The sequence below is a fragment of the Bubalus kerabau genome, chromosome 15 (assembly GCF_029407905.1).
Source record: "Bubalus kerabau isolate K-KA32 ecotype Philippines breed swamp buffalo chromosome 15, PCC_UOA_SB_1v2, whole genome shotgun sequence".
Classification (NCBI taxonomy): domain Eukaryota; kingdom Metazoa; phylum Chordata; class Mammalia; order Artiodactyla; family Bovidae; genus Bubalus; species Bubalus kerabau.
The window spans coordinates 54,260,001-54,287,368 of record NC_073638.1 but is presented as its reverse complement, the minus strand read 5'-3'; the positions used below and the strand labels follow the sequence as shown (position 1 = coordinate 54,287,368).

At 43.9% G+C, this 27,368-nt stretch overlaps 1 protein-coding gene across 3 annotated transcripts in view; it reads left to right on the top strand.

Moving 5' to 3' along the window:
• The window catches only part of P4HA3 (prolyl 4-hydroxylase subunit alpha 3), a 72,792-nt gene that overhangs the window by 17,626 nt on the left and 27,798 nt on the right, over positions 1-27,368 (top strand). For 2 of the 3 annotated variants that reach the window (XM_055549071.1, XM_055549073.1), the window contains 9 exons: positions 2,244-2,295; positions 4,267-4,430; positions 4,674-4,850; positions 13,187-13,251; positions 15,447-15,606; positions 16,586-16,648; positions 19,624-19,692; positions 21,306-21,402; positions 22,396-23,013. In XM_055549071.1, the coding sequence (XP_055405046.1) occupies positions 2,244-2,295; positions 4,267-4,430; positions 4,674-4,850; positions 13,187-13,251; positions 15,447-15,606; positions 16,586-16,648; positions 19,624-19,692; positions 21,306-21,402; positions 22,396-22,466 (918 nt within the window). In that variant the 3' untranslated portion in view covers positions 22,467-23,013. Of the gene's footprint in view, positions 1-2,243; positions 2,296-4,266; positions 4,431-4,673; positions 4,851-13,186; positions 13,252-15,446; positions 15,607-16,585; positions 16,649-19,623; positions 19,693-21,305; positions 21,403-22,395; positions 23,014-27,368 lie in introns of those variants that run through there. The other variant, XR_008703085.1, reaches the window with a different exon arrangement.

Below are 27,368 nucleotides of genomic sequence, written 5' to 3'. Positions count from 1 at the left end.
TGGAGACAGCACCTTAGATAGCTCTGAGAAACTGTTTCAAAGAGGTTAGGGGGAAGGTCAGTATATATGTGATTTTAGTGAAAGGGGAGTGCATGCAATCAAACACATATTTTTTTTGCGGAAGGTTTCTGTTAGTCTTGAGGAGCAGCTGTCACCATGAAAAGTTTCAGTGCTTTTCTAGATATGAGGAAATGCAAGAATTGGGCTTATAAAATCAGCTTCTGAAAATATCTACCTGTATGAAGACCTGTTCTGCCAGTTTTTCCCTGTGCACAGAGTGCCTCATTTATGCTCTCCACCTTGAACTATTTTCAGGGGGTGTTGAAAGCCAGCAGCTGCAGCAGCTCGTGATTTAATCCTTGTGAATATAGATGGAAGTTCTCATGGCAAGTGCCAGTTTGTAGTTGGCACTCATCTCAAAGGGTCGGCATGAGGATTAAATGAGCTAATATACGTAAAGCCCTTAACCCAATTCATAGCACATATGTTCTCAATAAATGTAAGCTATCTTTACAATATACACAAGTGTGTGTTCTCCTTTTTCATTGAACATTATTTACTATACACATTTCCAGAGAAATTTAACTGGGATATCAAAAGTAGCTCTAACTGTTCTTGATAAAACATAATTTTATCTCCTGATAAAGCCCTTGAGTTTTAAAAATATATAAAATTAATATTTTAGCTTTCTTCATCTCAAAGGGTTTGAAAATTTATAACCCTGAGTTAATATCTGACATTATAAGATATTAATAGATTAATTAACTACCCATCTGTTAAGTACAGAACAGAATAATTCATGATATTAATTAGAAACAATCTATATGCCTAACAGTGGTGGAATGGTTAGATTGTCTGTGATGGAGCTTCTGGATGGAATGATATGCAGCCATTAAAAAGGCTATCTCTCTTGTACACACATGTTCATAGCAGCACTGTTCACAACCGCCAGTAGGTGGGAAGCTTTCCAAGTATCCATCAGTGGGTGAATGGACAAGAAAAAGAAGGAAATTCTAACACATGCTACCACGTAAATGAAACTTGAGGACATCATGCTAAGTGAAACCAGTCACAAAAAGACAAGTATAGTTTGATTCCATTTATATGAGATTTCTAGAAGAGTCAAATTTATAAAGACAGAAAGTAAAGTGATGGTTACCAGGGGCAGGCAGGGAGGAGATAATTGGGAGTTGTTAATGAGTAGAGTTTCAGTTTTGCAAGATGAGAAAACTCTGGAGGTCATTTGTACAACAGTGTGAATATATTTAGTACTACTGACCCATACACTTGGAAATGATTAAGATGGTAAATTTAGGTTTACCACAGTGAAAAGTACTAATTAAAAAATGCTGTTTCTGAGGACTATGTAAAATATAGAAAGTACTTCTGATTACACTGTAGAGGGAAACAATCAGGATATGAAAATGTGACTGTAACTGTGTACACACTATGTATTGTTCCAAAGTTTTTGAAATGCCTGGGTTTCAGTGGAACCTTTACCCCCATTTCTCATATGTTTTATAGTGTCCTTCTTCTTGCTTTTATCATTAAAAATGCATTTTTTAAGCATGGAAAAGTGAAATGATCACAAGGACATACAGGTCTAGTGACTTACCATTTCGCAGCACCCAGAGCAGCATGACAGCCCACCCGCCCCGAGTTCTGTTCCCCAGGCTTGTCTGGAAAGCCTGTGTGTGCTTTCAGCCGCGTGGAGGCCAAGGCTGAATGGCTGCGGGGGGAGCCATTGCTACGCAGTGGGAATGGTTCAGGTTTAGCTCTGCCTTTTTCTTCCTCTCACTAACTTTGTGGATTCTCAGAAGTGCTGAACCTGGAGAACACATCATATTCTTAGTAGGATTGTTGCAGTTCCATATTAACATTTACTAATAAAATATACCAAAATAACAACACCCTACAATTATATGGTTTTGCATGCTTTGAAAAATTTGAGGGAATTTTAAGAAAGTTTATTTTCATTTATTTTTCTCCCTTCCCTGGTAAGGGTGGTAATAAGTCATTTGTAAATGAGGAAACTGAGGAGAGCTGATTTGCATCAGGGCTGCAAATCCTGAATTAGGACAGAGAACCTCTACATTTTAGTCTGCAGCTCATTTCAGTGAGTCTTACTATCTACTATTGGTAAGCTTATTTTAGAGTTTTTTTTAATCCATTTAATGATTCATTAGGGGAGATAGCCTCAGTGCCGTTAACTCACTCTTTTCCTTTTCTTTCTTTTTTTACAGGCAGGAAATGTTTTGTGTGCCCTCAACCTTTCCCGGGAGTTTCTTCTGTACAGTACGTAACGATAAAAGATAACCACAGGTCAGACCTGTGGGAAATCCCTCTTGCTCTTGGCCTTTCATCCCTGCAAATGAAGTATAGCTGTCTGTTTTTATTTTTCGAATTTCATAATCCAAGGCACATTTCTAATTTTTGATTAAATTTTAACATACTGTTCAGTGCACCAGGGGGAGTTTTTAAGTTCATTGGAAGTGCTAAGAAAAAGATACCAGCGTGTGCCTTCCTCCTCCACCCCTGTTGAGTCATACGTATTAGTGTTGCTTCAGTGGGGAACAAGTCCTAGGTTGGAGCCAATTTCTTCAGGGACATTCAAAGATCCAGGTTTTGGGAATAGACCTGGGAACGAGTGCAATCAATGAGAGCTGTGTGTGCAAGAAGGAGAGCGACTCAGCAGGGTTGTTCACTTTGGCTGCTCACAGAAAGATAGCAATTCTTCTCTTTATACTGGAGCTCACTTTGCTATGCAAGCCTCCTGCCCAGCTGGCCACAGAGTTCAGTTTCAACCCTCTCAGGCAGCGTTTCACCAGAGTTAAACTGGGGGAGAGATTTGCTAGCTTAACTCTGCTTAAGTATTTTTGCTTAAAATTTTGGTGGTAGAGGGCTTCCCAGGTTTTCTTTTAATAAGATGGCTACTAAAAGATAGGTACATGTTACAGATATGTGTATTTACAGATATGTATATGTATCAGATATGTTAAGATATGTAATAACCATTCACAAAATTAGGTTGGCCAAAAAGGTCGTTAAAACAAACTTTTTGGCCAACCCAGTATTTATGATGTATTTCCTGTAGGACTTCACAAAAATATGTATCACTTTTTAATGAATCCATTTAGTAATGTTATTCCTTTCTGATAGTTTGGCAAACAGTAGGATAAGGCAGTAGCTGTGTGGTCTGGAAACATGTGGACAGTTAGTGGTACAGACAAAGTGATAACCCAGCCCCTCTATTTTTTGTGCTTGAACTATTAAAATCTCTGCATATCCCAGAGAACATAAATTGTGCACTATTAAAGGTGAATAAGTAGACACAGCAAATTAAAATTCCTTGTTCCATAAATGGTCTCGCAATATTTTCATTGGTATTTTGGGCCCAATGTTTCTATTCCTCCAAACTTTATTTCTCCTTTGGTTAAAAAAAGGATGATAATTTCTGTCCCCTCATTTGCCAGAATGATGGTAATGGTGGAAGTGTTAGAAGCACATTGAGCTCCTCAGAGAAAGATGCTTTGTGACCCTTACAGCAATGGAGCGCCTCCTTCCGAGATGTACTGAGATAATGCAGAGGCTAGCTGGCCGTGGGTAGCTGCCAACTCATGGCGGATCTGCACCTAAAGTGGGCACAAACAAGACACAAGATCCCTGTCGGGACCTTGGCTAGAACCAAAGTCTAGAACACCTTTGTCCCATACTGCTGTGTTGTGTCTAGGCCAGGCAGGGATTCTGAGGAATCTAGTAGAGTTGGGAATAGTTTAGCTTCCAGTTCTCTAGGGAAGAATAGAGCGAGTCTCTCTGCTGTAGGCTTTGGCTCTCTGGACTTCTCTTTCATAACACTTTCTTTTGGGGTTTGGTGTAAGTAGTCAATGTGTCTTTTCTCTGAGACTCTAAACTCTGAGAGTTTAGCCTCTAGCACAATGCCTGGTACATGGTCACTGGAAAGTTACTGAGTGGACGGGTGAATGAATGATTGAAGCTTCTTTCCTAAACATAAAACTGACCATCACACTATCCTGCAGCCCCATCCTCATGATCCCTTGGTCTAAGAGTGTTCCTTCAGGTCTGCCAGGCCCTGCTTAATCCTGCTCTAGGGGTGAGGGCCTTACATCCTCCTGTGCATGGACATAGGAAGTTGTCCGGGTGCTGGTGGTGTGTAACAGTGAAGCTGCAGGAAACCTTGGCAGCACTCCCTGGGACCACTGTTTGTTAGTCTGTTAATTTGTATTTTTTCCTGCTGATTTCTTCCAGGCCCAGATAATAAAAGGGTGGCCAGAAATGTCTTGAAGTATGAAAAGCTCTTGGCAGAGAGCCCTAACCAGGCTGTAGCAGAGACTGTCATGCAGAGACCCAATGTGCCCCACCTGCAGACCAGGGACACCTACGAGGGATTATGTCAGACCCTGGGTTCCCAGGTACCACTTCTCACAGGAAGAAAAAGGGGGAACCAGTTTGGGGGATGGGAGAAAAGGTAGAATTGGGACAATTTAAAGGGAAAAACTGATGCATTAAAAAAGATAATAAAGCTCACTTGGACAACATCAGTGACTGAATTCTGAATCTCCTGAATTTCAGGTTTCTTATGCTGGAGTTCCCATAAATTTGTTTCTACTTCTAGACCCTTCTTCTTCTAAGCTGATTCTAGTCTTTCCTTTCAGCCTACTCACTACCAGATTCCCAGCCTCTACTGCTCCTATGAGACCAGTTCCAGTCCCTACCTGCTGCTCCAGCCTGTGCGGAAGGAGGTCATCCACCTGGAGCCCTATGTTGTTCTCTACCATGACTTTGTCAGTGACGCCGAGGCTCAGACGATCAGAGAGCTTGCAGAACCATGGGTGAGTGTCCCCAAGGCCTGCCGAGAACCTCCCTTTGTTTTTTTTGCCTGACTGATGTTCAGAAGTGTGAGAACAGGCAGCCTGAACTAGATAGTTCATCTGTTCAGGACTTCAAAATACCAGCCATTCCATAAAACTAATCAGCGGTGAAAAAACTCACAGTCGTCATTGCTTCTGGCTGAGAAAAGTACAAGGGGATTTTCTGGGGTATTCACAATGTGCTTTCAATGTCTTGTTAGGGATGTGGAGTACATGGTTGTATGTTTGTGAAAACTCAGCAAATGGTACTCTTGAGATCTATGTATATCACTGTATGTAAATTTAATCTAAAAAAATTAAAGGAAGCCCCCCATCCCCAATATCAATCATTCCATATAAGTGATAGAAGGAAAAAAGGGTGGAAGAATTCTCTGGTGTTTCAGTGGTTAAGACTCAGCGCTTTCAATGCCTGCCTGGGGCGTGGACTCCTAGTTGAGGAACTAAGATCCAACAAGCTGTTTGGTGTGGCCAAAAAGAAAAAGGAAGAAAAGGGGTCAAATGACAGGGGAAAGGAGAGATTTCCTAGCACAGAAAAAGAGTGTGAAGATTATTTAGTTAAACTTCATTATTTTGTTAAAAAGAAATCCGAGGCCCGGAGAGGGAAAGAGACCTCGGGTCACATATATGGCTTGGCCCAGAATTGGAACCCAGAGGTACACTGATTGCTGCTCTGCTATTCGCCTTTATGTATCAGTTAACTTAGGCTGTTATATTTATTTGGTAATGTTGCCGGAAGTGGAGGGACCCCCTTCAGGGCCTGAAAGTGGGCTCTTGCCTAACACTTGGTAATGAATTGTCCAAGGAGATATACATGCTGACAAAGCAAGAAACTTTATTGGGAAAAGGTGCTTGAGCGGAGAGCAGGAAGGTAAGGGAGCCCAGGAGGACTGCTCTGCCATGTGGCTCGCAGTCTTGTTTTTTTGTGTGTGATGGGATTAATTTCCAGCTTGCCTCTGGGCAATCATTCTGACTCAGGGTCCTTCCTGGTGGTGCACACATTGCTCAGCCAAGATGGATTCCAGCAAGAAGGATTCTGGGAGGTGGTAGGACATGTGGCATCTCCATTTGAGATGAATTTTCCCAAATTCTTCCGGTTGGTAGTGTCTTGTTAGTTCCGCATTCCTTATCAGAACCTTCTATTATAAAAGAACTCACACAAATGGTGCCTACAGAATAGGCAGCTACAGTTAGGGTTTCCTCTAACAGTAACAAGCAGCCCCCAAATCTCAGGGAGGACAACAGCAGTAGAGGCTGGCTTGGTCCTCACGTTATATGTCTGTCTTGTGCTGGTTGCTGCTGTGCCCCATGTTGTCCTTACTCTCGGACCCAGCCCAACAGAGCAGCCTCTGTTTGGAACATTGCCATCTCATGGGAGAGGAAAAACGCAAAGATGGCAAACTACTAGCTGGCTGTTATAGCTTCTGCTTGGAAGCACCAGGCATTACTTCCATCCACATTTCCCTGCTTAAAGCAAGACATGTAGCCAACACGGCAGTCAGCTAGGTGGGTATATCTCATTCTTCCATGGAGAAGGCTCTGCAGCCACTGTGCCAAGCTTTATGTTGATGGGGAGGGGAGTTAGTCCTCCAGAAAGTATTGTTGTTATTCAGTCCCTCAGTTGTGTCCAACTCTTTGAGATCCCATGGACTGCAGCACACCAGGCTTCCCTGCCCTTCACTAATTCCTGGAGTTTGCTCAAATTCATGTCCATTGAGTAGGTGATGCCATCCAGCCATCTCATCCTCTGTCACCTCTTTCTCCTCCTGCCCTCAATGGTTCCCAGCATCAGAGTCTTCACCACTGGGTTGGCTCTTCACATCAGGTGGCCAAAGTATTGGAGCTTCAGCTTCAGCATCAGTCCTTCCAGTGAATATTCAGGACTGATTTCCTTTAGAATTGACTGGTTTGATCTCCTTGCAGTCCAGGGGACTCTCAAGAGTCTTCTCCAACACCACAGTTCAAAAGCATCAATTCTTCGGCGCTTACCCAGTCCAGTATTCTGGCCTGGAGAATTCCGTGGACTGTATAGTCCATGGGGTCGCAAAGAGCTGGACACACCTGAGTGACTTTCACTTTCACTTTCCAGCCTTCTTTATGATCAACTCTCACATCCATTAATGACTACTGGAAAAATCATAGCTTTGACTAGACGGACCTTTGTTGGCAAAGTAATGTCTCTGCTTTTTAATATGATGTCTTGGTTTGTCATAGCTTTACTTCCAAGGAGCAAGCATCTTTTAATTTCATGGCTGCAGTCACCATCTGCAGTGATTTTGGAGCCCAAAAAATAAAGTCTGTCACTGTTTCCATTGTTTCCCCATCTATTTGTCATGATCTTAGTTTTTGAATGTTGAGTTTTAAGGCATTTTTTTCACTCTCCTTTTTCACCTTCATCGAAAGGCTTTTTAGTTCTCTTTGCTTTCTGCCATTAGGATGGTATCATCTGCATATCTGAGGTTATTGTTATTTCTTCCAGCAATCTTGATTCCAGCTTGTGATTCATGTGGCCCAACATTTCACTTGATATACTCCATATATAATTTAAATAAGCAAGGTGACAATATATAGCTTTGACATACTCCTTTCCCTATTTGGAACCAGTCTGTTGTTCCATGTCCAGTTCTAACTGTTGCTTCTTGACAGGCATACAGGTTTCTCAGGATGCAGGTAAGGTGGTCTGGTACTCCTATCTCTTTAAGAATTTTCCACAGTTTGTTGTGATCCACACAGTCAAAGGCTTTAGCATAGTCAATGAAGCAGAAATAGATGCTTTTCTGGAATTCTCTTGCTTTTTCTATGATCCAACGAATGTTGGCAATTTGATCTGTGGTTCCTCTGCCTTTTCTAAATCCAGACGTGTATATCTGGAAGTTCTTGGTTCACATACTGTTGAAGCCTAGTTTGAAAGATTTGCACAATTGTGTGGTAGTTTGAACATTTTTTGGCATTGCCCTTCTTTAGGGTTGGAATGAAAACTGACATTTTCCAGTCCTGTGGGCACTGCTGAGTTTTCCAAATTTGCTGGCATATTAAGTGCAGCACTCAATGAAACTATGAGCCATGCTGTGCAGGGCCACCCAAGATGGATGGGTCATAATTCTGATAAGATGTTGTCCATTGGAGAAGGGAATGGCAAGCCACTTCAGCATTCTTGCCTTGAGAACCCATGAACGTATGAAAAAACAAAAAGGTATGACACTGAAAGATGAACCCCCCAGGTCGGTAGGTGTCCAATATACTACTGGAGAAAAGTGGAGAAGAAAGAATGAAGAGCCTGAGTCAAAGCAAAAAACGATACCCAGTTGTGGATATGTGTGATGGTGAAAGTAAAGTCTGATGCTATAAACAACAGTATTGCATAGGAACCTGGTATGTTAGATCCATGAATCAAGGTAAACTGGAAGTGGTCAAACAGGAGATGGCAAGAGTGAACATCAACATTTTCCAAATCAGGGAACTAAAATGGACAGGAATGGGTGAATTTAATTCAGATGACCATTATATCTATGACTGTGGTCAAGAATCCCTTAGAAGAAATGGAATAACCCTCATAGTCAACAAAAGAGTTCAAAATGCAGTACTTGGGTGTAGTCTCAAAAATGACAGGATGATCTCAGTTCATTTCCAAGGCAAACCATTCAGCATCACAGTAATCTAAGTCTATGCCCCAACCATTAATGCCAAAGAAGCTGAACAGTTCTATAAAGACCAACAAGACTTTCTAGAACTAACACCAAAAAAAGATGTCCTTTTCCTCATAGGGTGCTGGAATGCAAAAGTAGGAAGTCAAGAGATACCTGGAGTAATAGGCAAGTTTGGCCATGGGGTACAAATGAAGCAGGGCAGAGGCTAACAGTTTCCCAAGATAACACACTGATCACAGCAAACACCCTCTTCCAACAATACAAGAAATGACTGTACATATAGACATCACCAAATGGTCAATACTGAAAATCCGATTGATTGTATTCTTTGTAGCCAAAGATGGAGAAGCTCTACACAGTCAGCAAAAACAAGACCTGGAGCTGACTATGACTCAGATCATCAGTTCCTTATTGAGAAATTCAGACTTGAATTGAAAAAAGTAGGGAAAACCACTAGGCCATTCAGGTATGACCTAAATGAAATCTCTTATGATTATACAGTGAAGTGACAAAAAGATTCAAGGGATCAGATCTGATAGAGTGCCTGAAGCACTATGGACAGAGGTTCGGGACATTCTACAGAAGGTGGTGACCAGAACCATCCCCAAGAAATGCAAAGGCAAAATGGTTGTCTAAGGAGGCCTTAGAAATAGCTGAGAAAAGAGAAGAGAAAGGCAAAGGAGAAAGGGAAAGATTTATCCATCTGAATGCAGAGTTTCAAAGAATATCAAGGAGAGATAAGAAAGCCTTAAGTGAACAATGCAAGGAAATAGAAGAAAACAATAGAATGGGAAAGACTAGAGATCTCTTCAAGAAAATTAGAGATACCAAAGGAACATTTCATGCAAAGATGGGCACCATAAAGGACAGAAACAGTGTGGACGTTACAGAAGTAGAAGATATTCAGGAGAGGTGGCACGAATACACAGAAGAACTATACAAAAAGATCTTAATGACCTGGATAACCACGATAGTGTGATCACTCACCTAGAACCAGTCATCCTGGAGTGCGAAGTCAAGTGGGCCTTAGGAAGCATCACTATGAACAAAGCTAGTGGAGGTGACAGAATTCCAGTAAGTTATTTAAAATCCAGGAAGTGTGGCAAATATTTAGAAAGGTCATGCAGTTGACCTCACTGCTATTTAAGTATATTGCCTCTTTTCAAATGGCACATAAGACACTTTCAGAATTCCTGTGTCAAAGCAGACATCATGGCCTTCACGGTGTGCTGTTTGCCCTGGCAGCCAGACCATCATTCATCACTGGAACAGAGCGTGCTGTGTGCTAGATGCTGTACTGGGTTCTGGGCTGTTACACGGAGCTTAAGTATTGCTCCCTCTGATTTCAGAGCTTCCTGAAGACGAGGAAAGAGATATTTCCAATGCACTGTGATACATCCTGTAATAAGTATTGGTGTTGTGCTACAGCAGCATAAAAATGAGAACCTTCCTCCAAGGGAAAGGCAGTCAGATGAAGAGCAGATAGGGGCAGAGGGAGAGGAAAAACAGGCTCACCGTGGATGTGAGATTCATCCGAGTGAAAGGTGACAAAGGATATTCCAGGAAGACAGGCAGCCTGTGCACAGGCCTGCTGTGTGGTGTGTTCAGAGAGTAGGGGGAAGCTAGGGGCTGAAGTGGGCAGGGGTGGGTGTGGGAGGTGATGGCAGATGCAAGGTGAGACACAATTAGGAGCTCCAGAAGTACCACGCTGGAGAGTTTGGATTTTATCCCAAAAGCCAGAGGAAGCAGTGGGACAATTTGAAATCAGGGAGCGCCCTTGATCAGGCCTGCAGATTTTGAGGGAGACTTTGGCAGCAGATAGGAATTGGAGGAGAAGAATAGCAAAATAATTCCATCTAAAAGCCCTTCAGACGAATCTGGGATCTTTGTACAGAAAGTTTTTGAAGCCATTAAGCTCCCCGTGAATTGGAACGATGTTTTCAATATCTTTGGCTTCTCAGTGAGCCAGCGGCAGCGTGTGGCCCGAAGCTCCCTTTTCCTCAGGACAACTCTGTTGCTGTGGTAACAGGACAGGCGGCCCACTTGGAGATGTTCATTTAATCCCCCGTGGCCAGGTCATCTGTCTGGCACGCACAGACCTTGCCACACTCCTTTCCCCCAGAAGTGTCTTGCCAGGGTTGCTGGTCCCTGTCTCGCCTCTGGCTTGCCCAGGAACAAGTCCTGGGTGTGTGTGGGAGTGGCTGCCCCACGGGAACCAAGCCACCTCAGTGGCTTGTGTTGAATTTCTCTGCTCCTGTTCACTGTCTGTTTCTCAAAAAATAATTTCTCTGCTCTCTCATCATTCCTCCCCCATCTGCATTCTGCCCATTCTTGAAGACTCAGTTGAAACTGGACACCTCTTTTGGCTTCCTAGCCCTTAACTTTGGCCCACTTTCACAGATTCTTTCAGCAGGAGCATTTTTTCCAGAGCACTTTTTGGGGCCACCTACAATAACCTTCCTCCTCTGAACTCAAGAGTTTTTGTCTCCAGTAGTTTGGTACTTTCATTTATCCTGCCATTGGCGTGTTGTCTGGAATTGCTCACAGTTTCACGAGTTAGTCCCTTATCTCCCTCAACCAGACTGTAAGCTAGCAGGGATCATATGTTGTCCTTGAAATGCATGGCCCTGTATTATGCCTGTTGCAGCTAGAGCAATCTGCAACCGGTCACTTTCCACTGAGTCAGGCCCTTGCTTAAACTCTTTAATGGGTCCCTTTTGCTCTCAAATGATTACAGAGCCCCTTGGCCTGGCTACTGCCACCCTTTCTGCAGCATGCCCCCTTACCCTGACACCCCAGAAGTGGTAAACAACTTGTGCCTCCATGAACAGGCAGTGCTCTCACTGGCCTTCCCACGCACGCCTCTCCGCCTGAAGCGCTCTTCCGTCGGCCTCTTTTCACCTGTGTGATTCCAGTTGTCTTTTGGGCATCCTGGGAAGCCTTCCTGTCCTTCGTGAGAATGGCTGGTTGTTCTTCTGTAACCCTGTACTTTTCCAGAAGGGCCCCACTGAATGACTTATGGTTATCCTGTGCAGTGCTTAGTCAGAGAACAACCAGTAAGTATTTGTCCCCTCAAATGAATGACTGTGGATGCACAGTAAATAATTGTTATGCAGAGTGTATAATGCAGTATACAGATAATTTACACAAATAATTGTGTAAATGCAGTATGGCTCTGGAAGGGAGGGGGCTGGCAGAGTGGAGTGGAGATTCTGTAGGATTTGTTTTTAAACCATTGATATTGCCCCAGAAGAGCAGCAGGGACTCTCTCCTCACTATGAAGGCTCGGGAGAGGAGCTAGACAGAGGACCACACAGAGATGGTATCAGTCACTTACCGATTCTCCGCATCCTAGAATTGTAGAGAGAGAGGCTGAGAAGGCCTCCAGGAGTGTGTTGTTCACATGCTGCATTTTATAGCTGAGGAAACGGGTCTAGAGAAGGGAAGAGCCTTTTCCAAGGTTCTCTACCTGGTTTAGCAGCAGGAACAGTAACATTGTTGAAGCCTCTGAGAAAGGAAAGGGTGCCCTTTGTTGCTCCATGCTCTACTCTGACTGCACGTGAAGCGCCAGGACTGTGTCGTTCGGCTCAAGACTCTGGTTCATTCACTCCTGGATGCATCTCACCAATATTTAGCACCTACTCCCTGCCTGGCCTATTCTGCACCCTAGGGATACAGCACTGAAAACGGGCCAAGCGCTTGCCCTCGTGGAGCTGACATTCTGGTGTCGGATGCAGGAGCAGACATCCTCATGTAGATATTGTTTCTCTTTCTGTCCTTTGTACAGTATTTTTGCAATTAGAGGCTACTTTATTTAAAAATAATTTAAAATTCCTATCTGAACATTCAGAACAAAATAGAGACATTCAGTTGAATTAGTGACTTCAGACCTGTTTGGTTGTTTTTTCCCCATAACAAAGGCAGCTGCAAGCAAAACAGATTTTGATTCTCTGTAAGGAAGGGATTTTATCTGAATTGTTCAGAAGGAGCAGCTGCCTCTGAGGGTACAGAGTGTCCTGTCTTTGTCATTTAATTTGACAAACACTAAAGTCAAAGCTTAGCTGACCCAGACACTGGGATATAAAGATGAATAAGAAATAACCCTTAGGGACTTCCCGGGTGGTCCAGTGGTTAAGAATCCTCCCTGCAATGCAGGGGACATGGGTTCCATCTCTGGCTGGGGAACTGAGATGATCCCACATGCCATGAAGCAATAAACCCATGTGCCACAACTAGAGAATCTGTGCTGCAATGAAAGATCCCACATGCCGCACTAAGACCCGACACAGCCAAATAAATAAATATTAAAAAAAAAGAAACGGCCCTTGTTCTTACAAAACTTACAGTCCTGCAGATGCAAAAGGGATTAAAAATCACTTTTATTTTAGTTCCAACAGACTTTTTTGAACATTTAGTATTTACCAGATATGAAGCTCAAGTTTATTGTCAACTTTGAGTTTTTATGTCACTTATTATTTTTTATTTTCAAGATCAATAGCTATCACTAAATTAGTAGCGAGTGCAAAATATCCTTTATAAGGAGAAACTGGTGATTGTTAGGCTTATGCTAAGAGAGGGGCATGTCTATGCAAATGAGAGTCCTTCCCTTTGCATGGTAACCACTTGGACTTTCTCTTCCATTCTTCACACCAGTTACAGAGATCCGTGGTGGCGTCAGGTGAAAAGCAGTTACCAGTGGAGTACCGCATCAGCAAGAGGTAAGAGGGGTCCTTCCTTGGCAGGGACCCTGGTCACAGATGGCTCAAGGTCAGCAGCAGTCATTCAGGCGCCATCGGAGATTCCGCTGGAGACCTATATAGTTCAGGTTTATATCTGCGCATTCTTGCTGAGAGGGAGCAATATCCACTCCCTCACCCAAGGGCCTTTCACAGGCTGTTACATGGTCTGAATACCTAACTAGGAGACCATTAGGGAAAGAGCTGAAAAAGCTCCTAAGCCCTAGACCAGAAATTAAGTACGTAGTTGTGCTCTTAAACAGGATTGCTCTTCCAGAAAGTCTCTTCAAAATTTGACTTTACAGAATTCTAGTTCCACCTTCTGATTCATATGCAAAGCATGACTTGCCACCACTCAGGCAAGAGGGAGGGCCAGAATCTCTGGATCTGGTGGCTTCTGTAGAGGGGAAGATCCAGCTGCATTCCCTCCGCTCCATCCCTAATCAGCCCCACTGCAGCCCCTGGTTTGCGCTATAAGGACAGTATGGATGATACAGTAAGAGGAGGGTCCCCACCGGAGCCATGGGAGACAGCGAGGACATCCTTGGGGAGAGGCCAGACCTCAGGCTGGGTGGATGGTTTTTGTAGTCTGGGAAGTGAAGTGAGTGATGAAAGCTTTGATTCAGAATGCTTTGGCTTAACTTACTCGGTCTGGTTTACATTAGGAAGTTATTTTCTAAGTTTGGGACCTTTTACATTAGGAAGTTATTTTCTAAGTTTTGAAAGATCCGTATAACTTCAGCTTCATTGCTTTGCTAATCTTTCTGACATTGTGGTGTCAAGGGGAAAATTCAACTTTCTGTTCTGCTTTCAGGGGAAGGAGGTGGTATTCTCCTTACTTTTCAGGTAAAGAGACTGAGACCCTCATTGCCTCCCCTCATTCACCACCCCCAGCCCCAGCCACCACATTGCACTCATTTGAATTTTGGTTCTGTCCTCACAGGGCTTCCCCAGTGGCTCAGATAGTAAAGAATCTGCCTACAGTGTGGGAGACCAGGGTTCAATTCCTGGGTGGAAAAGATCCCATGGAGGAGGAAATGGCTATCCACTCCAGTATTCTTGCCTGGGAAATCCCATGGACAGGGGAGCCTGGCGGGCTACAGTCCAGGGTCGCAGAGTCAGATACAACTGAGTGACTAACCTTTCACTTTGTCCCCACAGCTTCACTAAAACTTGTCCCTCAAAGGTCACCGGTGAACTCCTAATCACTAAATTTGTTTCCTGCACAGAAACCTCCACTGACTCTTTGTTTTCCATCAAGACCAGATCCCTGAACCCAGGGTCCTCAGCTTATACAACATGCCCCGAGCCTGCTCTTCTAGCCTAATTTCCCATCACTTCTCTCATAGACCAGATGCTTTCATGTTGATATATATTATGTCACCCCACCACATCTGCACTTATGCTATTTCTTCAGCCTGAAATACCCCTATGTTTTTTCTATCTATTGAAATTTTATGCACCCTTCAAAATTTGGCCTGCATGTCCATCTTACTGCCATGCCAGTCAAAATTAACATCTCCTTCCTCTGTGCTCCTCAGGACTTTAAAGGCTGGTTCTCATTTTTCTACTTCAATTTATACTCGTTGTATTTGCGTATATTTGTGTGTCTCTTCTAATGAGCTCTTTGAACACAGAAGCTTTGTCTTGAGTACCTTTGTAAACCTCAGCGCCCACAGCATAGCACTATGCATGCACTCTATATAAAGGAATAAACAAATTAATCCATCATTTATAGACCCAGATGTGCCAGGGTACTTCCCTTAAGAGCCCTCATCATCTCCCTAGGAGACTTACTGGTTTGCTTCCTTACTTACCAGGGACCTACATTCTGATCCCAAATCCTCCACTTTATCAGAACCTCAATAAGACATTCAGGAAAAAAGACTGAACTTTGCTCTTTGGCCTTTGATCATGGTTTGTCTTGGAGTAAAAGCAGAACAGAGATTTTTCTGCGTTTTACAGCAATCACCAGCATACAGCCTACAAAGCATTTTCATAAGCATCATCTGTCATGATCATAAGTCTCTGTAATAGATATTATCACCCCCGTTTGATAGATGAATGCATTTCCTGTCCTCCCTGCCTGCCTGCCTTCTGGCAGTTGACATCATTCATTCATTCACAGTCATTTCTGGCATCAGATCACTAATGCTTCAACTTGTGGTGTGTTTTAGTGCCTGGCTGAAGGACACTGTTGACCCAGTGCTGGTGACCCTTGACCATCGCATTGCTGCCCTCACGGGCCTTGATGTCCAGCCTCCCTACGCAGAGTATCTCCAGGTGGTGAACTATGGAATTGGAGGGCACTATGAGCCTCACTTTGACCATGCTACGGTAACTATGGGGTTAGTGACCATCTCCTGGGGGTAGGGAAAGGGGGTATTATTTATTTCTCTGGGGCAGAGCTCTAATAGGGCCCCCAGGGAACATTGAAATCTTAGAACAAAGGTTCATGTTCTAGGTAGATCTGAAAGTCTTAGTTCCAAGCTGATAGCTGCTGACTCATCTTTTTACTAAAACTCATTGAAAAACACTCTTACAATGACTGGATTTTATGACATGTAAATTATATCAGTTAAACTCTTCTGTAACAAAAGAATATGTCTCTTTGGCAAATAATTAAGAATTCCAGTCTTATGACTTGGCATGTTTACAGAATAATTATCTGTAACATTTTATATATTATTTCACTAAAAACCTGAAGATACAATGAACCACCAGTCCTTTCACTGAAAAGTGAAAGTGAAAGTCACTCAGTTGTGTCTGACTCTCTGCAAACCCATGGACTATACAGTCCATGGAATTCACCAGGTCAGAAGACTGGAGTGGGTAGCCTTTCCCTTCTCCAGAGGATCTTCCCAACGCAGGGATCGAACCCAGGTCTCCCACATTGTAGGTGACTCCTTACCAGCTGAGCCACAAGGGAAGCCCAAGAATACTGGAATGGTAGCCTATCCCTTCTCCAGCAGCTCTTCCGAACCTAGGAATCGAACCGGGGTATCCTGCATTGCAGGCGGATTCTTCACCAGTTGAACTATCAGGGAAGCCTTTCACTACTAACAAGCAATTTAGTTTGATTAGTATACAATTCACTTATATGTGTATCTAATAAATTGGTAAAAGGAAAAAAAAGTATATTGAGTAACTGCCAGCAAAGACAGGCACATACATGACCAGGTTTAGCTCAAGCTCTCTCCCATCTGTGACTCCCCCATTTTTCTCCTCCCTGTATTGTGGTGGAATACTGGTACCTTCTGGTTGTCACTCTGGTGCCTTCTGCATAAAATAATGATGTGTTCTATTCTTGTCTCAGTCACCAAGCAGCCCACTGTACAGAATGAACTCTGGGAACCGGGTCGCAACATTTATGATCTATGTGAGTCTTCCTCTGGAGGGACCGGGGTTACTTAATGATTATTTCTCTCTCTTTTATTTTATGGTTTTCAAAGCAATATAAGATACTGATTTTATGTGATATTCACAGCAGAAAAATCTCCAGGATGTTTATAAATTTCATATAGCACTCTCATTAGGCACCATAGGAGGAATAAAAAAATACATGTCAGCTCCTGCCCTCAAAGAACTGACGTTATGTAGACCTAACTGTGACCTTGTTGTTAGCTGTGATTAGGATGGGAAGTGGCCTTACATGAAGGCCAAGAGATCCTGGGACCTGAACAACACCGGAAGGGGATGTGGTTCTCTTTCTTTGAGGTCCCACAGACTACTTGCTGTTGAAAAGCATGGACCTATAGATGAGGTCATGGAGCTGTGAGGGTAAGAGAGGAGAGAAATGAAGCCCCTGAGATTATGAGAAGGAAGAACAGATATGCCTTCAGAGAAATTCAGTAAGTGTGGCTCCCTCATATGTAGTGAAAATTTTCTTCCTTTTCTCCTTATAAAGTCTTCAGTTAACTCTACACCCCCTTAAAACAGTAAATTGGCCTCTTCTCCTAGTTTCTGACCTAACCTGGTCTTTATTATCTCACCGATCTTTTTCCTGTCAGATCATGTGGGTTTTTTTGCCTCCTTCTCTTTGGACAAGTCATAATATCAGTCATCTGTCATTTAAAGCATAAGAGGTGTATTATAATGTTAAATATACATGCTCTACATTACCCTAAGATGAGGGCCTGGTTTCGGGCTCATTAGAGTAGCAGACACCCCCACCCTAGCATCCCCTCTTTCCTTAGTCCTGTATCTGGTCTCCACGGTGCAGCCAAGAAAGGACAGAGGCCAGCACTCTATAGTCTTACTGCTGGCAGTCCCAACGTGGCTTTTTTCACATGGCTCGGTTTTCACTTTCTGCAAAACTGTAAAGCTGCCACTGCCAGTGGTGTCTGGCCTCTTGTGGTCATTCTGAACATTCTGATCAGGCAGAGGGATGGCTGACGTCAGCTCTCCGGGCAGGGCACATGGCTTGGATCAGCAGCTAGTGCATGTCTGGTTGATGACTCGAGCTGGCATGGGAGGTCACAATCTGTGAAGTCATAGGCAGTTGATGTCTTTGGACATCAACCAAAGAACAGGACGTCCAGGGGCCACAATCTCTCTGTTCTTTATCCTCCTAGTTCTTCTGCAGCTGACTCCCTGATTACAGAGGCCTGGTTACCATGGTAAGGGTAGCACAGATGCAGGAGTCCAGCAGTTTTAAGTGGCAAACGCAAGAGTGTGTCTGTGTTTGGATTTTAAGCCTCTGATACACAGTGGAATGGCATGCGTTTGGATTTGGAGTCGGCCTGATTCAGGTTCTGCCACTTAACATGTGGCCTCAGCACAAATCACAATTCTCTGAGCTTGTTTTCTTGCTCTGTACCTCCTCACAGGGCTGTCAGGAGGACCTGATGAAGTCAGGTGAGGGGATCTCTCTCTGTGAAGTTTCATACAGTATGTTTTTATTGTTCTATCCTAGAAAGCAAGTATAGGACTCCAGGAAAGGACTGTGGGACCTAGGAAGTGCTAGCTTATTCCCAGTTCTTTCATCTTCAGATTAGGGTTAAGACCATCATAAACATTTCTGCAGACAAGAGGTAAGTTTTGTGGAGAATATAAAAATAATATTATAGGGGGAAAATAATCTTTAAGAAGTAGAGGATTGAGTTGAAATCAGGCTAATGATTTTCTGCTCAGACTGGATATAAGATCAGCCCCAGTACCAAGCAGTGGAAGGTTTACAGAGGGAAGATTTCCCTGCCCTCCACCAAGCGCACAATCGATGCCCTGCTCTGGAGCCTCACAGCACACTGATCCAGTTCTCTTTTCAATCTGTTGTTTAAGTCCTTCCAGCCCACTGTGCTATGATACCACAGGTGGTGTGCAAGAGTCCATACAGTGGTTACCAGCAGGGTCCTTGTAGTCAGGTAGCATTGGCTCAGCTCCAGTCCTGGCTTGGAGTTACGTGACCTTTCGTAAACCCCTCAGTCTCTCTGAGACTTGGCTTCCTTATCCCTAGACTATGAATAACAACAATCCTAACTAAGGATGATATATTTGCTGTGAGGAATAAGGACTTAGTATGATGCCTAACTAACATACGGTCATTGCTCAATAAATGTCAACTATTATAGTTAAACTATAAAAGTGCTTTTTTTCCCCTGAATGGTAAGATGATGAATAATATAAAGTATTTTAAACTATTTTCCAGTATTTTTCAAAGTTTTTAGGTTGCGTATTCTTTGAAAATCAGTAAAAGCTCTTCAAATGAAGTAAACATATCTATAATTCTAGAATATACCAATGGTGAGCTCTTTAGCTGAGGTTACCTGGAGAGGGTCTGAGTGATCTGGGAAACACACCAAAGGGGCAATCAGTAGTTTCTATGAGGCCAAGCCTTCAAAAACAGTAAGTGTTCTGTAAGCCATTGGTCATGATGCATTACTAGGCTGTGAAATCAATTTAGTGGATCTGGTCAGCATTTAAGAAATCTGAACTAGAAGAGAATAAAATAGAATGGAAAATAACAGACAGTATCTCATGTAGTAAGAATGTTCTGTGAAACTTAGGGACATGTCTGTGTGTCTTGGGCTGTGATATAAACTAAATTTCTTCCTGAGGGTCTCAAAGTTTGGACCTACCCTTGGTAACCCTCAATAAGGATGTTAGCTGGAAGGGTAAAGTAAGGGGGGATTTCTAAATGTTGTCCTCTCGTGGCCATGCAGGCAAACACTGATGCCACTGAGTAGGCTGTCTGCATTCCTAAATTGGGTGATTGTCTTTCCATAAGTATTTCTCCTAGAGTCGAAATAGGGGCACACAGGAGGGAAATTTATGCAGAAATGACATCAGATGTCACGTGGAGCAGAGTGAGGCAGTCGGGCTATTTCAACTCTGGCTTTCCCTCTGGCCTTGTAGTTGAGCTCGGTGGAAGCCGGAGGAGCCACAGCCTTCATCTACGGCAACTTCAGCGTTCCTGTGGTCAAGGTGAGTGTGGGTCTGAAGCCAACGGGTGATTTTTAGGATTGTTTGAACTAACACCTCAACTTTCGTGCTGTCTGTGTTTGCACGCCTGTCCTGGGAGGGGGGCAAAAAAGAGGTCTTTCTTGATTCCCAGAATCAAAGATAGTTCCTCAGTTTTCTTGACTACTGCATTTACTTGTACCTCTCTGTTTTTTTAATCTTATTTACACTTGTATTACAAGGAGATGATTACATGTCTGCCTTTCTATTACAACAGAACTCATCAAAGGTGAGAAATCTTTTATTCCTCTTCAGAATCTCAGCAGCAACTGGTCCCTTCAATCATTCTTTCAGTAAATACTGGGGGCTAGAGGCACTCAGTGGAGAAGGCAATGGCACCCCACTCCAGTACTCCTGCCTGAAAAATCCCTGGTAGGCTGCAGTCCATGGGGTCGCGAAGAGTCGGACACGACTGAGCGACTTCACTTTCACTTTCCACTTTCATGCATTGGAGAGGGAAATGGCAACCCACTCCAGTGTTCTTGCCTGGAGAATCCCAGGGACAGGGGAGCCTGGTGGGCTGCTGTTCTATGGGGTTGCACAGAGTCAGACACGACTGAAGCAAGTTAGCCGCAGCAGCAGCAGAGGCACTCAGAGTACAGAGGAAAGGTCATAGTCCTTGCCTTCAGGATCTCACGGAGATGTTAACAGTCAGTAATGGTATATACTGCAAGAAGAGCTATAAAGTCAAGCAAGGCATTAGAGGAGGGCCAATGCGGTAAGAGGTTTACTTAATGAATGAGTATCTCCCCCAAATTTCAGAGCAATCAATCAATCAATCAGGAATGGCAGCCCTTAATTACTTCAGGAATGAAATGAAGACAAATAATTGAGATCGTGCCTTCTAGCACTTAAAACAGTGCCCAGCACATCCTAAGCATACAATAAGTAAATGCCGGGTATTTAGCAAAATTCAGCGGTTTGGCCAGGGATAAAGTAAATGTGTAGGAGAGAAATCTGAGTATAAGAGGTAGAAAGAATATAGAAGATTTGGAGTCAGAACACCTGGGTTTGAGTTCTGACGTTGATCCTTCTTAGTTATGTTATTTAAAGCCCCTAAGCCTCAACTTCCTTTCTGCTAAGGTGGACATGACAATGATGCCTGGTTCCTGGGGGTGTTATTAGAAATGCCTGAGAAAGGCTAAGCATCAGAATGAAGTTCTTAGTTGTGTGAGGAATATTTTGCTCCCCCTTGTGCTTTTTGTTGAGTGCCTGTCCTCAGTGATCCCGTTACACCCGTGCTCCCCCTTCCCCTGCCACCTGTCAGTCTCCTCCTGGTTTGTTTTTGTATCTCTCTCCTGTGAGACTGTGAGCTCCCTGAGAGCAGAATTGATCATGATTTGTCTCTGCATCCACAGGGTCTGGAGTACGGCAGGGCCCTCAGTAAGGCAGGCATCAGTGAATGAGTCAATGGCAGCTTGTCTACCATTTTGTGCCATCTTATGTATTCCTTGCCCCCATCTGCATGGACAGTTTTCTTGGTTAATGACACGCTCGCATTTGTCCTCAGTCAAGTCCTTCCCTAGGACTGAGACTCTGGGCTGACCTTCCCTGGGGCGGGGTCTGCTTGCTTTCAGAATGCAGCACTCTTTTGGTGGAACCTGCATAGGAGTGGTGAAGGGGATGGTGATACACTTCATGCTGCCTGCCCTGTCCTGGTAGGAGATAAATGGGGTAAGGCCTGCCTTTCTGGGCATGGGAAAGGGGTGAGGGCTTCAGGGGAAAGTGAAATAGGGGTTGGATAGAAAATAACATGGCCTTTCATTCCAAAAGCTGCATAACAGGGACTTCCCTGGTGGCCCAGTGGTTAAAACTCTGAGCTTCCGTTGCAGGGGGCCTGGATTTGATCCCTGGTCTGGGAACTAAGATCCCACATACTGCGTGGCAAAAAGAAATAAAGAAGAAATTTTCTTGAACTGAATAAAAATGAAAATACAGCAAATCAACTTTAAAAAATTAAATGGAAAATAACAAAATTAGGGGGAAAAAAGCTTCACAGCAATGCCACATTATATTGAGGTGATCAGATTCTGGGCTAGTGGCCGCCAGTACATTAGGAGCCCATAAAGGGGAGGCTTCTGTCCTATAGCCAGTGTCAGTAAAAGTTGACTGGCCTGACCAGATAGGCCCTGATTCCTCAGGACAGCTAGAGAAGAATCAGTGCAAAGTCCCACTCCTCTGTTCCAAGGAGAAAACCATCAAGTGCTTTCCCATGAGGAGAGGTCAAACAGGAAGAGATAAGTAAGGGACATGCTCCCGTCATACATGTGTCCACGAGAACTTAGCTCTTAAGACAGAAAAAGTAGAGGAGGGACTCTTGTGCTGAGGTGGACCTGACCAGGGGATCCATGCCTTTTCTCTCACTGCCCTGAAATGGTACCTTGTGGGAGAGGGGCTTTCAGGAGCTACATGAAGGATAAGTGACCACAGTACCCAGGGGGTTGAAAATTAAGTCTCTAGTAGACAGGACCTGTGGGGACTTTTCCCAGGGACCACAGCCCTTCCTGCTCTTTACTGCTACTGGAAGCAACATCTTGTAGTCTGTGACAGGCCTGGGACCAGGGTGAGGCAAGTGAGTCCCCAAGGGTATGGAATTTAATGACCCTGTGAGTATCGCCTCTGTCTGATCTGCTGAGCCTGCTCCTCTACCTCCCCATTCTCCCCCAGTGGCCAACAAGTGGATACATGAGTATGGACAGGAATTCCGCAGACCCTGCAGCTCGAGACCTGAAGACTAAAGTGTTGGCAGAGAGAAGCTGGAGGAGTCCTTTGGGTTTCCAAAGAAGCCAGAAGTCAAAAACTAGGGTAAGAGAGGAGAAAGGGGAGCAAGCTTCTGGAGGAGGCCCTTGTCAGCACTGTCTGTTCCTTGCAAATGGGAGACAAGGAAGTGGTCTCTAGCAGGGGTCACCTGAGAACTTGTTTCTCCTCAAGCCATGACTCACAGCAGAATGAACAAGACAAAGGAGGGGGCATGAAGGCTGGAGAGAGAAGTTTCTGGAGCTCTGACTCTGTTGGAAACAGGGCATATCAACAGTCTCCAGGGTTTGGTCAGTGGGGCCTTCGCCACTTGAGCCTTGACCACAGGGGCCCAGAAGTGGGCAGTGAGGCCCCTGCTGACTCCCACGTGCCCTTCTGCCCACTGACTCCTGCTGAAGGCTGAGCAGGGGGTGTCTCTGTATCAGGAGTGTACTACATGTGATGACTTTTCTAAAGCAAGACAGTTAACTTTTAAAAAAAATATGATTTTTAAATACAGCCATTAAAATGTTTTAATAGTCATAAAAAGTGCTTACAGATCATTTTTTACAACCATGAACATTCTTATGTTGTAACGTTATGTGAAAACAGCACAGCAGAATGTTTTATTTATGTATAATCTTATCTTGGCTCATCTCCCACCACTCCCCGCTCAGTGCATTCCAGAAGCATTCTATTTCTTAATACCGACATTGGTCCCACTCTTCAGGTCTTTGCACTCACTGTTCCCACCAGGGCTAAGCCCTCCTCACCATTCCACTCTTGAATCAGTGTCACTTCAGAGAGAACCTGACACCCATCCTTCTAGCCATTTTGTTCACATAGGCCAACTTTATTTTCTTCCTAACACTTTTCTCAAAGTTACTTTATTCATTTAATTGTGGTCAGTTGCCTGCCCTGCATGGTGAGTGCTTTAAGATCCCTCTCTACTTTGTAAATGCCTCTATTGTAGTCCCCATCTCACTCAATTTTTCAGTATTTGTTTATTTGCCTAGCTGCTTGCACTCCTTATACCTCTTGGTATCCCCCAGAAAAAGGTCTGTTTCAAATAAGTAGGCATTCAAAAAATATTTTTGGATAAATGAGTAAGAAGGCCTCCTTTGAGCTATGCTTTGGAGGATGGGTAGGATTCTTATAGGCAGAGTCTAATGAGGAGCAGCACTTCCCAGCAGGACTGGCATGAGCTAAGGCTGCAGTGATGAGTGACTGATATTTGAGCACTTGTGCAAAGTGAACATTCTAGGCAACTTGGCTCAGTTTCCTCAACAGGAGATGGGGGTGGGGGGATGGATATGGTGTGTTGTGCTCACAGAGAAGCCACACAGGTAAAAGGCTAGATGCTTAGATGCTGTGCTGCCTCTGCCCCCTCCCTGTACCACACACGCCAGGATTTCTGCCTCCCAGAGCTCCGTGGGCCCCAAGGAAAAGGTTCTGGTGTGCTGATATCCGGGGTCCAGCGGAGTCTCTGTGAGCACCTGTCACCAGTGGTTCTGCTGAGTGCATCAGGACTCTGGAAGCCCTCTTACTAAATTACTGTCACATAGGTGAGCAAAAACACTTTTCCCCTCCCCTTCTGAGTTCTTAGGAGTTCTGAGTTCTTATAGAGGTTCTGAAACCTCTATAGTAAAAGACATATTAACAGGAGGAACATAAAGAAGTTTATTAACATGTATATATCATGTATACATGGGAGATACCCAAGGGAAAATGAGTAATTTCCCGAGGTGGCTTAGAACTCAGGATGATATACTATCTTGAGAGAGAAAGGAAAGAGGGGAGGTAAGCCGCTTAGATTCTTAGGAACAATGAATAGTCCTTAGAAAAGGGCCCACAGACGGGAGATACGATAGTGATTGTCTAGGCGTGGTGTCCACTTGTGGTCTCTTCTCCTGTGCAGTTTTCCTTGGTTGGTAAAATTCTTGAGGGAATTTCAGACAACCGAGTTCCTTTTGGAGCATCTGTCTTCAGGCAGGTGAGGGGAGTTTAGAGAAAGGGGTGCAGCTGTGGGGTCCCAACAATGCTTAGTATGTAGGTAGCTATTTCTAAATAGGACTGACCGTGGCTTGGTGCATAGCTTGTTTTAATTTTGCTTTTCTTTCTTGTGCTGTTCTTCGGCCATTTTTCTAACAGCCTTCTCTCCAAACTGGGCTCCTGGTGTTGCAATTGTATCCTCACAAGATTTGTTCCAGGGAAAATTCTTTACGTTAATGACTGTTATCATTGTCAGTAGTAACATACTAACCACGTACTCTTGGCCAGGCATTGTGCTAAGAACTGAGGTAGGTGTACTTGCCTCCTTCAGGCCTCAAAATGAACAGGTACTATATCTCCATTTTATAGATGAGGGAAACTGAGGCAGAGAATATGTAACCTTCCTGAGGTTACATAGCTATAAAGTGGCAGAGGCAGGATTCAAAATACAGGTGTCTCCCCAAAGATCTCTTTTTTAAAATTTAAGATTCACACAACACTATAAAGCAACTATATGCCAATAAAAAAAATCTTCATAGCAATGAAAAAATTTTTCAATTGAAGTATAGTTTCAGGTATACAGTGAAGTGATTCAGTGATATATATATCAGTGATTTAGTCATATAGTCATCTTCTTTTTCAGATTCTTTTCCCTTATAGATTATTACAAGATATTGAGTATAGCTCACTGTGCTGTACAGTAGGTCCTTGTTGGCTATTGGCAACCCACTCCAATGTTCTTGCCTGGAGAATCCCAGGGGTGGGGAGCCTGGTGGGCTGCCGTCTGTGGGGTCGCACAGAGTCGGACACGACTGAAGCGACTTAGCAGTAGCAGCAGTGTGTATATGTTAGCCCCAGACTCCTAATTTACCCTCCGCCCTTTTCCCCTCTGGTAACCATAAGCTTGTTTTCTATGTTTGTGAGTCTGTTTCTGGTTTGTAAATAAGTTCTTTTGTATCATTTTTTTAGGTTCCACATATAAGCAATATCATGAGATATTTGTCTTTGTCTAGCTTACTTTACTTAGTATGATAATCTTGAGGTCCATCTATGGACTAGAAATAGAAAATATGAATTACCAATTCATATTTACCAATACTTAAACTGAATCAGTGTAAAACTCCCAACAGAACTCCCAGGTGGCACCAGTGGGAAAGAGCCCACCTGCCAATGCAGGAAACATTAAGAGACAGGGGTTTGATCCCCAGGTTGGGAAGATCCCCTGAAGAAGAGCATAGCTACCCACTGCAGTTCTTGCCTGGAGAATCCCATGGACAGAGGAGCCTGGTGGGCTACAGCCCCTAGGGTCAGACAGGACTGAAGCGACTCAGCACACACACAGCAACAAACAAGTCCAGCACCAGATGCCTTCACAGGCAAATTCTACCAAACATTTGAAGAGTTAACACTTATCCTTCTGAAACAACTCCAAAAAAACTGCAGAGGGAGGAACACTTCCAAGCTCATTCTATGAGGCCACCATCACTAGGATACCAAAACCAGACAAAGATATCACAAAAAGAGAAAATTACAAGCCAGTATCACTGATGTAGATGCAGAAGTCCTCAATGAAATATGCTAGCAGACTGACTCCAGTAAAAAGGATCTACAGCATGATCCAGTGGGATTTATCTCAGGGATGCAAGGATCCTTCAACATCCACAAATCTGTGTGATACACCACATTAACAAATTGAATAAAAATTATATGATCATCTCAATAGATGCAAAAAAAGCTTTTGATAAAATTCAACATCCATTTATGATAAAAAACTCTCCAGAAAAGTGGGCAAAGAAGGAACCTACCTCAACACAGTAAAGGCCATATATGACAAACCCACACCTAACATCATACTCAGTGGTGAAAAACTGAAACATTGATTATCAGGGGGGAAAAAACTCTCTCCTTATATTGCTCAGTTAACTACCCAGTTAACTGTTTGCTCCATCCACCTGTAAGGCCAGCCACTTGGCTAGTCTCAGGTTCCAAGGTTTCGCCTGGCTACAGGCTGGGGTTTCTAGCAAACTGCTGGGAGAGGAAGCCAGCTCTAGGAATATGGGAGCCTCTTGAGTTTACATAACTTTCTGAGCCCTGGACCCAGACTGAGAATGTGTTGACTCTGGCCACTGATGGGGCAGCCAGCTGGGGCAGGAGAAGAGTTGGCTTAAAGATTACAAACAAAACACTGTCCCTGCAGGAAAGGGTACGACTGCTGTTTGCTTTCTCAACTCCTGTTGTAGATTCTTTTCTTGCTTTCCCCTTGTTAAAAGTCATGACCCTCTAATTCCCCAGCTCCAGTTCTGATGACACAGGCCCTTGAATCCAGCTTAAGGGTCCTTGGCATCTCACTGTCCAAATCAGTTTGTTTTGTCCATTCCACCTCTAAAATATCGAGCCTTTCTCCTCCTCTCATCCCTGCGGCACTTACCTAGTTCAGAATCCCTTTGCCTTTTACCTAGACTACCACTGCCTCTTTACTGCTATCTTAGTCCAGTGCCTGCAGTCCATTTCCACAGGTACCAGAGTGACTTTTCTTAGTGTCTGGCAACTCCCCATCTTGCCACTATAGGCCTTTATATCCTGCCTCCAACATCTGTCACAGCTTTTACTCCAGCCACACTGATGATAATAATCTACCATCTGTGTCAGACTGACCTTCGTGGGCTTGTGCATGCTGCCTGCTCTCCCTGCAGTGTATTTCCCTTTTCCACCTCCACCTTGTGATGATGCTTCAAAGCTCAACTCAAATGCTACCTACTTTGTGAAACTATCCCTTGCCTGTTTCCAAAGAGGTTTAGTTGTCCCCTTCCCTTTGTACAGTGTGGTCACTGTTTCGATAATGGTCTTTCTAGACTATGAGCTCATTTGAAAGGCCTCATTATTTATCTCTGCCTCCAGAGTCAACTGGAAGC